Here is a 13,261-nt window from a genome sequence, read left to right on the forward strand (position 1 = left end):
TGTCCCCCTTATCCTCTCCCCATCCCCTCTGTCTCATTCCTCTCCTGTGTCCCCCTTCTCCTCTCCCCATCCCCTCTGTCTCGTCCCTCCTGTGCCCCCCTTCTCCTCTCTCCCTCCAGCCTCCTGTGCACTCCTCCTCCCCCCTCTCTATTTCCACTCTGGTCTCCTCCCACTCCTCCTCCCCCCTCTCTATTTCCACTCTGGTCTCCTCCCACTCCTCCTCCTCCTCCTCCTCTCGCCTTCCTCTATCCTCTCTGGCTCGTTCCTCCTCTCTCCCTCCCACGGTCTCCCTCTCTCCATCATCATTGCCCCCCCCCCCGACACGTCTGCTCAGGCGGGTGCTCCTCTCTGCTGCGGCGGCGCCGGATCTCTCACGTTCTCGCTGCCCGGCCAGCTGAACATGGCGGCAGCCCCGGAGGAGGAGGTGGACCGCAGACCGATCCGGAGGGTCCGCTCCAAGAGCGACACGCCTTACATCAACGAGGCGAGGATCTCTCTGCACCTGGAGACAGGTAGGCTGAACCCAGGCGCTGCTCCCCGCTGCTGGGGGGGAGCAGCCTCTCCGTTTCCATGACAGCTCTCACGCGCAGCAGGAATCCAGGATTTCCGCTCGGCTGCTGTTCTGGGCCCAGTGGCCACTGAAAGCGGTCCGCCGATGATCGACCCATTGATAGATTGATGGTTCCTCCTGCCAGATCCCTCCGCGTGTGTGTGTGTGTGCGTGCGTGTGTGTAGTGTGGGAACTTGGCCGTCCGTTTATTCATTAACAGGAGCAGTTGGGGTGGATGTGACATCGTGGCAAACGCGGCGGCTTGATGTCGGGTTGCGTCCGTGAGAACAACACAGATAAGTTATTGTGTCTTTGTTGCCATGGTGACGACACCAGTATCCACTGTGTTGCAGTCGCAGATCTCGTGCTCGCTGTGTGCACGCGCATGCGTGTTTTAGGGAGCTGTCCATTACCGCCGGTGCTGAAAATGGTTAAACTGACGTCGGTCGTCTCCATAAGTCTACACACGTGTAGAAAAGACCCCCCCCCCCCCCCAGGGGGTGCCGGCAGAGAGCTGCTCACAGCTAAAACTCTGTTTTTGCCTCATCTATCCTAGCAGGTTAGGGTCAGGGTTTGGGTTAGGTGTGGACTCATGTGGACTCTCCAGCCCTTTCAGCCTGCACAGATCTTTGTGACACATAATGTTCGGCCCCACCTCAGCCAGAATCTTCCTCTCTATGAAGCTCAGCGCCGACATGAGATGAGACACGTCTCCCCAGCAGGAGCGACACGATTGTTAATGGAGGTTTTCAGGCTTTTCATCATGCATGGTGTGTGTGTGTGTGTGCGTGTGTGTGTGTGTGTGTGTGTGTGTGCGTGTGTGTGCGTGTGTGTGTGTGCCTGCCCTCTGGCTGAAGAAACACAAGGGTGAGAGTCCTCGCGCCACATCAGGAGGGATGTTTGTTCTCTCTCCAGCTGTTCCTGTTTGCTGTCCTTTTCCTAACGGTGCTCTGGCCTCACCCTAACTAACCCTGACTCTTACTAACCCTGACTCTAACTAACCCTGACTCTAACCCTAACTAACCCTGACTCTAACCCTAACTAACCCTGACTCTAATTAACCCTGACTCTAACCCTAACTAACCCTGACTCTAACTAACCCAGTTAGAGCTGCTGTAGCTGCTGCTGCTGTAGCTGCTGCTGCTGTAGCTGCTGCTGCTGTAGCTGCTGCTGCTGTTGCTGCTGCTGCTGTAGCTGCTGCTACTGTAGCTGCTACTGTAGCTGCTGCTGTAGCTGCTGCTGTAGCTGCTGCTGTAGCTGCTGCTACTGTTGCTGCTGCTACTGTAGCTGCTGTGCTGCTGCTGCTGCTGCTGTAGCTGCTGCTGTAGCTGCTGCTGTAGCTGCTGCTACTGTTGCTGCTGCTACTGTGCTGCTGCTACTGTAGCTGCTGCTACTGTAGCTGCTGCTGCTGTAGCGCTGCTGTAGCTGCTGTAGCTGCTGCTGTAGCTGCTACTGTAGCTGCTGCTACTGTTGCTGCTGCTACTGTAGCTGCTGCTGAGCTGCTGCTGTAGCTGCTGCTACTGTTGCTGCTGCTACTGTTGCTGCTGCTACTGTAGCTGCTGCTGTAGCTGCTGCTGCTGTAGCTGCTGCTACTGTAGCTGCTGCTGTAGCTGCTGCTGTAGCTGCTGCTATGTTGCTGCTGCTACTGTAGCTGCTGTAGCTGCTGCTGCTGCTGTAGCTGCTGCTGTAGCTGCTGTAGCTGCTGCTACTGTTGCTGCTGCTACTGTAGCTGCTGCTGCTGCTGTAGCTGCTGCTGTAGCTGCTACTGTAGCTGCTGCTGTAGCTGCTGCTGCTGTAGTGCTGCTGCTGCTGCTGTAGCTGCTGCTGCTGTTACTGTAGCTTCTGCTGGCGGGAGACTATGAGTTATGGAGTTTCCTCTAGTAACAGGTTTTTTTCTATATTTATATATTCTTGATTTTTGTACTATAAAAAGTACAAATCTGTCAAAATACTTTTTGTGATTTATTAGCACATCTGAAACCAGCAGACACAGAGCGATAGTGACGCCCTCATACCAAAATGCTGCTGCCATGAGGCCACAACATCAAGGCAGCGTTTGAGGGTTGAGATCTGCTTTGAAAGTTAATTGGTTAATTGGTTATTGTTTGGGGTTGTGGAAGCAGCTGGGTAACACTTTATGTTTCATGTGTTAGAAAAGCCCCCACAAAGATAGAAATGAGAGGATGTGTGCTTGTGCACGTGATTTCAAGGTGCAGTAGGACAACAACCCAGACTGGACCCACTGATCCATCACCAGATCAGGGAGCTCAAACTGGAGGATGTTCCTGCTTCAGGAGGACAAAGAGAATCTGATCTCAGGAGGCAGAGCGAAGAAGAGATCCAGTGGATCCAATGACAATCTGAGCAGAACTCCCGATAACAGACGATTCTGGACAGAATCTGCTGCCAACACAACATACGAGTGGTCGACAAATCAGTAACTGGTAAAAGTGCCGCGAAGAAGCCAGACAATGAGTTTAAAGGAACGAGGCTTTAAAAAAGCTCCGGAGAATAAAGCTGCAATAAAAGGGTCCAGTGGGCCGCAGAGGAACACGTTTAGAGAAGAAACAGACTCATGCTGACCAAGAAAGTCTGGTAAAATAGGAAGTGGGAGAGGCCGCTAACCCCCAAGACCCCCCTCCCTCCAGCTCGGCCCACGCTTTGGCCCTTGCTTGGTCCCATCTTCAGGAACCCCACATGTGAAGCTGGTGGAAGTTTAGCAGTTGGAGGCGTCGCCGCTAACGCGCTCACCTGCGCGCGCTCCTTCGTGACTACATAAGAGGCTAACGTAAGCGGCTAACGTAAGCTAAGAGGAGAGGCAGCCCCACAGCAGCGCACATGAACACGTTCCCCTGGGGGGGGGGGCATGATGGCAGAGGACAATCAGTGGTCCGTGTGCTCAGGTCTGTCCAGGGTGGACGTCCTGACCGTCCTCCTGGCGTGCGTTTACACACCGCCATTATTCTTGTTCTGGGACGGCTCCCTGCATCAGCCAATAGAAAGGCCCGATGAAGACGGGTCTAGGCGTGAAAGCGTGGGCGCGTCCTGGACGTCCACTGAAAGACATCTGCTTGGTCGTGGGCTTTACGAGCTTCAGTCAGATCGTCCTCAAACGGCTGAATTCACACATTTCCGAGTTTGAACTGCTTATTAATGTCCGTCTTGTATTTGCAGCAGAGGAGGTGGAGCGTCTGGCCGTCATGCGCTCTGATTCGCTGGTTCCAGGCACACACACACCTCCCATCCGGCGCCGCAGTAAGTTCGCCACGCTGGGACGCCTGTTTAAACCCTGGAAGTGGAGGAAGAAGAAGAGTGAGAAGTTCAAAGAGACGTCTGCTGGTGAGGCTCACACCCACAACCCAGCGTTCGCACGCGTGCAGATGGAACCGTGGAGCAACACGTTAGCAGTGTTGATGACATCAGCAACCGGTGGTGGTAATTAATGAACCCTCACATCTGACTGTGTCTGGAACAGGATGGTCAGCTGGGTCAAAGGCCCAGCGGGGTTCGGGTTATTGTTCATCCCTGATCACCTGTGGATGGTTGGTGTGTGAGCATGCGTCTATGATCCCGGCTGCACCGAGCCTGGGTGCCCCCCCGCTGTGAGCCCCAGAGGTCTGCTCCCCCAGCTGTCGCTGGCTGATGGGAACCAGCAGTTCCCACTCACCACTATGTGACGCCAGTCGAAGGTCACAGTTCTCATCATAGAACAGAGAACCTTGTGAAGATTGGTGATTGTGTGGATCATGATTACAAACGCCTGAAATTCAAGGACTCCAGCGTTCCAGCTGTTTCTTGGAGGGGTGTGTGTCCGATTGGGAGAGGACCCTCAGGCAGCAGGAAGAGATCTTTGTCTGGATTGCCTGGGGGTTCTCCTGGGGCAGCTGGAGGGAGGAGCTTGGTAGAGGAAGGTCAGGGTCCCCGATGAATGTGTGTGTGGGTCAGGTGTTGTGTGTCAGCATGGACGCAGATCCAGGCCACTTGACCTCATGTCTGCGTTCTCCTGCAGCTTTGGAGAGGAAGATGTCTACACGCCAGAGCAGAGAGGAGCTCATCAAGAAAGGAGTCCTGAAGGAAGTTTATGAGAAGGGTGAGAGAGCAAAATCAGAGGGTTCATCTCAAAATATCAGCGATCAACATTCTGGAGAAAAGTGCTTTCAGGTGACCCTTGACCTGCTCCTCCACATCCTCGACCCCTACAGGTGGCTCTCTGCTGGCGCTGGAAGAAGACATAAAACTGGGGAACGGGCGGTCTCTGGTTCTGGGCTCCAGTCCGCCAGAGTCAGAAGGATGTGAGGTGGGGGAGGGAGCCGCCGCTGTAGGTCGGTAGGCAACAGAGTCTCCGCAGGCAGAACCTTTGTTCTCGCCTCATCTTCTCACCACTCTGCTTGCTTTCTTCTCAGGCTCTGTAGAATTCCATCCCATGTCTGAGAGTCAACAGGACTTTGCCCCCAAAAATATTCTGGTCCCGCCCACAAAGAATCCGGGCGAGTATCCAGCTGACGGCACGGATTCAACGTTCCCCAGACCTCCCCCGCTGCACAAACAACCACCTGCACTGCCACCCAAACCTTTCCACAGGCTACCTAATCACCTGATGGGTACGGCTTTAAGGTGGGCGTGACCCTCACCTGCATGTCTGACACCCCCCTCCCTGCTCTCTAACAGACGGCGCCCCACTGAAGCTGCCATGCATGTCCATGAAGATCTCACCTCCGTTACCTCCAAAGAAGACCGTGATCTCCGTCCCCACGGGGAGTGTAGAGCCTCCTGCTCTCACCTTCCAAAGGTGCCCCACCCCTTCCAGCCACTGTCCAATGGGTGGGCACCCCCTGCCCGCCCCCCTCCATCCCCCCAGCAGGGTCATAGAGGAGCTCAACAAGACGCTGGCACTCACGATGCAGAGGTTCGAGAGGTGAGCTTCAGAAGTTCGCTCTCGCGTAAATATCTGTTCTCGGTCACTGAAGGATGGTTGTAGTCATGTGACTCGTGGGTCTGTGACTGTTAGCAGCTCCATGATGCACGAGAGCGATCACAATACAGAGAATCTCCCCGGGGAGCCTGGTTCTGAAGACGTACCCGGGATGTACAAGGAGCAGGAGGAGGAGCAGGAGGAGGAGGAGGAGGAGGAGGAGGAGGAGGAGGAGGCCTTGTTTACAAGTAGGTGCATTTACTCAACTGACCTTTGAACTTTTGATCCGTTCGGGCCCTGTGTCATGCTCTGACTGGTGCTGTCTACGCGTGTCCTTGGTGGCTTTAGTCCTTGGTGGCTTTAGTCCTTGGTGGCTTTATTCCTTGATGGCTTTAGTCCTTGATGGCTTTATTCCTTGATGGCTTTAGTCCTTGATGGCTTTAGTCCTTGATGGCTTTATTCCTTGGTGGCTTTAGTCCTTGGTGGCTTTAGTCCTTGGTGGCTTTAGTCCTTGATGGCTTTAGTCCTTGATGGCTTTAGTCCTTGGTGGCTTTAGTTCTTGGTGGCTTTAGTCCTTGATGGCTTTAGTCATTGGTGGCTTTAGTCCTTGGTGGCTTTATTCCTTGATGGCTTTATTCCTTGATGGCTTTAGTCCTTGATGGCTTTAGTCATTGGTGGCTTTAGTCCTTGATGGCGTTAGTCCTTGGTGGCGTTAGTCCTTGGTGGCGTTAGTCCTTGGTAGCTTTAGTCCTTGATGGCTTTAGTCCTTGATGGCTTTAGTCCTTGGTGTCCTTGATGGCTTTAGTCCTTGGTGGCGTTAGTCCTTGATGGCTTTAGTCCTTGGTGGCTTTAGTCCTTGATGGCTTTAGTCCTTGGTGGCTTTAGTCCTTGGTGGCGTTAGTCCTTGATGGCTTTAGTCCTTGGTGGCTTTAGTCCTTGATGGCTTTAGTCCTTGGTGGCTTTAGTCCTTGGTGTCCTTGATGGCTTTAGTCCTTGGTGGCGTTAGTCCTTGATGGCTTTAGTCCTTGGTGGCTTTAGTCCTTGATGGCTTTAGTCCTTGGTGGCTTTAGTCCTTGGTGGCGTTAGTCCTTGATGGCTTTAGTCCTTGGTGGCTTTAGTCCTTGATGGCTTTAGTCCTTGGTGGCTTTAGTCCTTGGTGGCGTTAGTCCTTGGTGGCTTTAGTCCTTGGTGGCGTTAGTCCTTGATGGCTTTAGTCCTTGGTGGCTTTAGTCCTTGATGGCTTTAGTCCTTGGTGGCTTTAGTCCTTGGTGGCGTTAGTCCTTGATGGCTTTAGTCCTTGGTGGCTTTAGTCCTTGATGGCTTTAGTCCTTGGTGGCTTTAGTCCTTGGTGGCGTTAGTCCTTGGTGGCTTTAGTCCTTGGTGGCGTTAGTCCTTGATGGCTTTAGTCCTTGGTGGCTTTAGTCCTTGATGGCTTTAGTCCTTGGTGGCTTTAGTCCTTGATGGCTTTAGTCCTTGATGGCTCTAGTCCTTGGTGTCCTTGGTGGCTTTAGTCCTTGATGGCTTAGTCCTTGATGGCTTTAGTCCTGGTGGCTTTAGTCCTTGATGGCTTTAGTCCTTGGTGGCTTTAGTCCTTGATGGCTTTAGTCCTTGGTGGCTTTAGTCCTTGATGGCTTTAGTCCTTGTGGCTTTAGTCCTTGATGGCTTTAGTCCTTGATGGCTCTAGTCCTTGGTGTCCTTGGTGGCTTTAGTCCTTGATGGCTTTAGTCCTATTCTTCAGTAGTTTTCCTGAGGAACGTGCTGGATGATGCTCCTTTCTTTCTTTGCTACTCTCGGCTTGTCTCAGCTGTCTGACAGATTTTCCACTGTTCTTTACATCATATTCAACATTCATGTGTTTCATTTAGCTTCAGAGAAAAGAGAGGAGCTGAGGTTCAGACACCTCTGGATCTGCTCCTCAGTCTTTAAGCAATAAATTAGAAAAAGAAAGCAAATGCTTTCATCTCAAAACAATTCTGGCTGGTAAAACGTCTCCAGGCTGTTTTTGTGGTGAAACTCAAGTGGACACGTTGGTGTTGTCTGGTGACTGAAGGTACGCTCGCCATGAAGGTTATGAGGAAAGATTCTCTGGCCATCAAGCTGAGTAACCGTCCATCAAAGAGGGACCTGGAGGAGAAGAACATCCTTCCCCTGCAGTCGGACCAGGAACGACTTGAGTCCCGACAACAGATGGCCACCAAGCTCACACGGTGAGACCCTTGAAAAGTGGTTCCTGGTCATTGCTCTGGTCCAGCCTCCCAACATCTGGCTCCAGGGGTTTCTTGTACAAATCCAAGCTGATTAATACCCTGGCAGAAGATGCAGTCAGGCTGGGTTCTACATGACATGAGGGTTCTACATGACATGAGGGTTCTACATGACATGAGGGTTCTACATGACATGAGGGTTCTACATGACAGTAGGGTTCTACATGACATGGGGGTTCTACATGACATGAGGGTTCTACATGTCATGAGGGTTCTACATGACATGAGGGTTCTACATGTCACGAGGGTTCTTCATGACACGAGGGTTCTACATATCATGAGGGTTCTACATGTCATGAGGGTTCTACACGTCACGAGGGTTCTTCATGACACGAGGGTTCTACATATCATGAGGGTTCTACATGTCATGAGGGTTCTACACGTCACGAGGGTTCTTCATGACATGAGGGTTCTACATATCATGAGGGTTCTACATGACAGGAGGGTTCTACATGACATGAGGGTTCTACATGTCATGAGGGTTCTACATGACATGATGGTTCTACATGTCATGAGAGTTCTACATGTCATGAGAGTTCTACATGACATGAGGGTTCTACATGACATGAGGGTTCTACATGTCATGAGAGTTCTACATGTCATGAGAGTTCTACATGACAGGAGGGTTCTACATGACATGAGGGTTCTACATGTCATGAGGGTTCTACATGACATGATGGTTCTACATGTCATGAGAGTTCTACATGACATGAGGGTTCTAGATGACATGAGGGTTCTACATGTCATGAGGGTTCTACATATCATGAGGGTTCTACATGTCATGAGGGTTCTACATATCATGAGGGTTCTACATGACATGAGGGTTCTACATGTCATGAGGGTTCGACATGAGGGTTCTACATGTCATGAGGGTTCTACATGACATGAGGGTTCTACATATCATGAGGGTTCTACATGTCATGAGGGTTCTACATGTCATGAGGGTTCTACATATCATGAGGGTTCTACATGTCATGAGGGTTCGACATGACATGAGGGTTCTACATGACATGAGGGTTCTACATATCATGAGGGTTCTACATGACATGAGGGTTCTACATATCATGAGGGTTCTACATGTCATGAGGGTTCTACATATCATGAGGGTTCTACATATCATGAGGGTTCTACATGTCATGAGGGTTCTACACGTCACGAGGGTTCTTCATGACATGAGGGTTCTACATATCATGAGGGTTCTACATGACAGGAGGGTTCTACATGACATGAGGGTTCTACATGTCATGAGGGTTCTACATGACATGATGGTTCTACATGTCATGAGAGTTCTACATGTCATGAGAGTTCTACATGACATGAGGGTTCTACATGACATGAGGGTTCTACATGTCATGAGAGTTCTACATGTCATGAGAGTTCTACATGACAGGAGGGTTCTACATGACATGAGGGTTCTACATGTCATGAGGGTTCTACATGACATGATGGTTCTACATGTCATGAGAGTTCTACATGACATGAGGGTTCTACATGACATGAGGGTTCTACATGTCATGAGGGTTCTACATATCATGAGGGTTCTACATGTCATGAGGGTTCTACATATCATGAGGGTTCTACATGACATGAGGGTTCTACATGTCATGAGGGTTCGACATGAGGGTTCTACATGTCATGAGGGTTCGACATGACATGAGGGTTCTACATATCATGAGGGTTCTACATGTCATGAGGGTTCTACATGTCATGAGGGTTCTACATATCATGAGGGTTCTACATGTCATGAGGGTTCGACATGACATGAGGGTCTACATGACATGAGGGTCTACATGACATGAGGGTTCTACATATCATGAGGGTTCTACATATCATGAGGGTTCTACATATCATGAGGGTTCTACATGACATGAGGGTCTACATGACATGAGGTTCTACATATCATGAGGGGTCTACATGACATGAGGGTTCTACATATCATGAGGTTCTACATGACATGATGGTTCTACATGTCATGAGGGTTCTACATGACATGAGGGTTCTACATGTCATGAGGGTTCGACATGAGGGTTCTACATGACATGAGGGTTCTACATATCATGAGGGTTCTACATGTCATGAGGGTTCTACATGTCATGAGGGTTCTACATGTCATGAGGGTTCTACATGACATGAGGGTTCTACATGACATGAGGTTCTACATGACATGAGGGTTCTACATGTCATGAGGGTTCTACATGACATGAGGGTTCTACATGACATGAGGGTTCTACATGAAACACACACAAATCTGATGAAAATAGATTTCCTGAAATAGACGTTGCTATTTTTTCAGGCGGTTGAGTCAGAGGCCGACAGCAGAGGAGCTGGAACAGAGGAACATCCTCAAACGTAGGTTTACTTTCAACACAGTGAGAAATGTGTGTGTGAGTGAGTGTGTGTGTGTGTGTGTGTGTGTGTGTGAGTGAGTGTGTGTGTGTGTGTGAGTGAGTGTGTGTGTATGTGAGTGAGTGAATGAGTGAATGAGTGAGAGACAGACAGACAGACAGACAGACAGAGACAGAGACAGACAGACAGACAGAGAGAGAGAGACAGAGAGAGAGACAGAGACAGACAGACAGACAGACAGACAGACAGACAGACAGACAGACAGACAGACAGACAGACAGACAGACACTCATTTCATCATTGCTGTTTTGGGTGTTTTCTTGTTTTTACTTCCCTGCAGCCAGGAATGATCAGGAGGAGCAGGAGGAGAAGATGGAGATCAAGAGACATTTATCCAAAAAGGTGAGGTCAAGATGCTCTTTGGGTGTTGGTTTTGGCCTCATCCATGGTTGCCATAGTGATCCAGCTTTAATTACAGCCTCATGAAGGTTTCATCTGGAACACCATCTTCATCTTAACGGCCCAAAGGTGTGGGACAGCATCGGTCACCCTATGACCCCCCCATGATCTGAGAGAGTGTTCCAGCAAGGGTTTGGAACCCTAACCCATTAGCAGTGTCCTGGCACCCATCGGTCACCCTATGACCCCCCCATGACCTGAGAGTGTGTTCCAGCAAGGGTTTGGAACCCTAACCCATTAGCATTGTTCTGGCACCCATCGGTCACCCTATGACCCCCCCATGACCTGAGAGAGTGTTCCAGTAAGGGTTTGGAACCCTAACCCATTAGCAGTGTTCTGGCACCCATCGGTCACCCTATGACCCCCCCATGACCTGAGAGAGAGTGTTCCAGTAAGGGTTTGGAACCCTAACCCATTAGCAGTGTTCTGGCACCCATCGGTCACCCTATGACCCCCCCATGACCTGAGAGAGTGTTCCAGCAAGGGTTTGGAACCCTAACCCATTAGCATTGTTCTGGCACCCATCGGTCACCCTATGACCCCCCCATGACCTGAGAGAGTGTTCCAGCAAGGTTTGGAACCCTAACCCATTAGCAGTGTCCTGGCACCCACTGTACGTGTCTCCTGCAGCTCAGCCAGCGGCCAACAGTGGAGGAGCTCAGGGAGGCCAAGATCCTCATCCGCTTCAGCGACTATGTGGAGGTGGCTGAAGCTCAGGACTACGACAGGAGGGCAGATAAACCGTGGACACGGCTCACGGCAGCAGACAAGGTAAGATAATGCTCCTGCATGCCACTTTCAAATGGAGCTCCACAGGTGACCAGGGGTTTGTGGCCTTCAGGCTGCCATCAGGAAGGAGCTGAATGAATTCAAAAGCACAGAGATGGAAGTGCACGAGTCCAGCCGTCACTTCACCAGGTGAGAGCATCTGGTCGTCAAACATGAAGCTGAAACTAAGTGGTGGAACAGGTGCTCTGACCCTCCTGAGGGCGGAGCCAAAGCCGTTCCAGTCCACCTTCACCCCTGCCGTGGTTTCTCCCCAGGTTCCATCGGCCATAAACCACGGAGACCTCAGCTTTGGCAGAACACTCAAAGCCCCCGGTGGCCGGACTGCCGCCCCTCCTGTGGGAGAGGCTGAGCGGGGGGCGTCGGAGGGCCAGGAGCCAGCACGCGTCGGAGGGTCGCCTACCGCCTCCTCTCACAGGAGCTTTCTTCTTGATATTCAAAGGAACTCATTAGTCATGTTTTTATGATGAAGGTGCTGGTTTGTTTCCTTTACAGGAATGTGAAGGACAGAATGGGAGGATGGGGGGGGGGTCATGTCCTAATCACAGGAATAGTTTTCCTGCTTTTCCCCGGATTCTCTCAGCTGAACGCCATCTCCGTCTGTGCTGGCACCGCTGGGTTCCACCCACATTTCCAGCAGTTCTGTGCTGCTGGCAGCTGGACGGAGAAGCAGAACCCCCTGGACAGACGCCGGTACCAGAATACTCAACACTCCGGGTGCATGCACCACCCCGCACACTTCACAGTCCTCTCCTCAAACCAAAGCCACTTCCTTTGCTCTGGTTGTGTCCTTGAGGCTGCGCTCACACCTGGATGCTCCGGATCTGTTCTGACTCAGCTTTGGTTCAGGTTCTGTTCCTAGTCCAGAGCCACATCACCTAGCCTTGGCTGGTTCATGTGGCGCTACACACGCTGCCGTCCACATTGGGCCGTTTATGATGGGCTGGGCTTGTCGGGTCGATTACCTTCTCACCTCAAACAAGGAGAATCAAGCCTCGTGTCCCCTCGCCCTGGTCCAGAAGATCTCCAAATGATGCGGGTATGAAACGTGCCGAGAGCTCGGTCGCGCTGGAATCTGATCCAGAATCTGTCGACGCAGTGAAACGTTGCTGCATTTAGCAGAACCAGGATCCTTTGTTGTCTGGTGAACCGCACAAACGCCCCGCCACCTTAACTTTGTTGATGTTTACTGATTACTGGGAGGGCTACTGGGTTATCTGTGGTCAGGGTTAACCCTGACCCTAACCCTGACCCTAACCCTGACCCTAACCCTGACCCTGGGTGTCTGCGGAAGAGCGCCGGTCCAGTTACTGACTCGAGCATTTTTGGAAAGAAAATGTACAAAGAAAATGTACAAAGACAGAATGAGAAGAATTTTTAAAGGGTTTTGTATAACAGCAAAACTGCATGTGACTATAAATTTATTAGGAGTCTTTTTGATGGAAGTTTCATTAAAAAAACTTCTTAAGAAAAGTTGAAGCTTTGTTGCCTTTTTTGAGGCTGCATCAGTGGGTCCTGTTGCATCATGGGAGAGCAGCGCTACACGGCGTGTATGGGGGTACCGCAGTACTTGTGCCACAGGTCGATGGCTTTGGTCACCATGGCGTCCGTGTTCTCCTGCGGTATCTGAGGGGGAGGGGCCAGCGTGAGGTGTGACACTGACACACACGTGACAGGAAGCTTTGTGCGTTCACTCACATTGCACAGAAACGCGCGCACACCTTCAGGACGGCTCAGGCCCATCAACACAATCTTGTAGCTGAGGAGGATTTCCAAGGCCACGAACACGAGAATCTTACAGGAGCCGCTGATCACTTTGTCCCACACTCTGAGAAGAAAGCGTTGGTGTGATTGTAGCATTTAATTCAACTAAAACATCTCAGCCAGCTCACGGGCATCACAACACAAAAGCCACAAAAACTGTCAAAGGTTCAAAACATGTGG

General features: G+C 51.2%; 1 protein-coding gene across 5 annotated transcripts; it reads left to right on the forward strand.

The window, feature by feature from the left end:
* Positions 1–283: 283 nt before the first annotated feature.
* On the forward strand, positions 284–12,790 carry LOC130528436 (phosphatase and actin regulator 1-like). 5 transcript variants are annotated; one of them, XM_057037803.1, is made up of 14 exons: positions 285–512; positions 3,725–3,889; positions 4,560–4,640; positions 4,753–4,872; positions 4,954–5,151; positions 5,219–5,465; positions 5,562–5,641; positions 5,672–5,710; positions 7,513–7,669; positions 10,020–10,075; positions 10,413–10,474; positions 11,162–11,302; positions 11,373–11,449; positions 11,575–12,790. In XM_057037803.1, exons 1-14 carry the CDS (start codon positions 401–403, stop codon positions 11,588–11,590), a joined length of 1,551 nt encoding a protein of 516 aa, XP_056893783.1. In that variant the 5' UTR covers positions 285–400; the 3' UTR covers positions 11,591–12,790. The 5 variants fall into 5 exon arrangements, with proteins under 5 accessions (XP_056893781.1, XP_056893783.1, XP_056893784.1 ...); XM_057037804.1 differs by having other exon boundaries at positions 5,219–5,456; positions 5,559–5,641; XM_057037805.1 differs by having other exon boundaries at positions 5,219–5,456.
* The last annotated feature ends 471 nt before the right edge of the window (positions 12,791–13,261 follow it).

The sequence above is a fragment of the Takifugu flavidus genome, chromosome 7, assembly GCF_003711565.1.
Source record: "Takifugu flavidus isolate HTHZ2018 chromosome 7, ASM371156v2, whole genome shotgun sequence".
In the NCBI taxonomy this organism is placed as follows: Eukaryota; Metazoa; Chordata; class Actinopteri; order Tetraodontiformes; family Tetraodontidae; genus Takifugu; species Takifugu flavidus.

Bases quoted from the DNA above. Each gene is read 5' to 3' on its own strand.
- LOC130528436 (XM_057037801.1), top strand. From the start codon at position 401: ATGGCGGCAGCCCCGGAGGAGGAGGTGGACCGCAGACCGATCCGGAGG. The intron at 3,890-4,559 runs GTGAGGCTCACA...GTTCTCCTGCAG, and splicing joins GTTCAAAGAGACGTCTGCTG to CTTTGGAGAGGAAGATGTCT. The intron at 7,670-10,019 runs GTGAGACCCTTG...CTATTTTTTCAG, and splicing joins ATGGCCACCAAGCTCACACG to GCGGTTGAGTCAGAGGCCGA.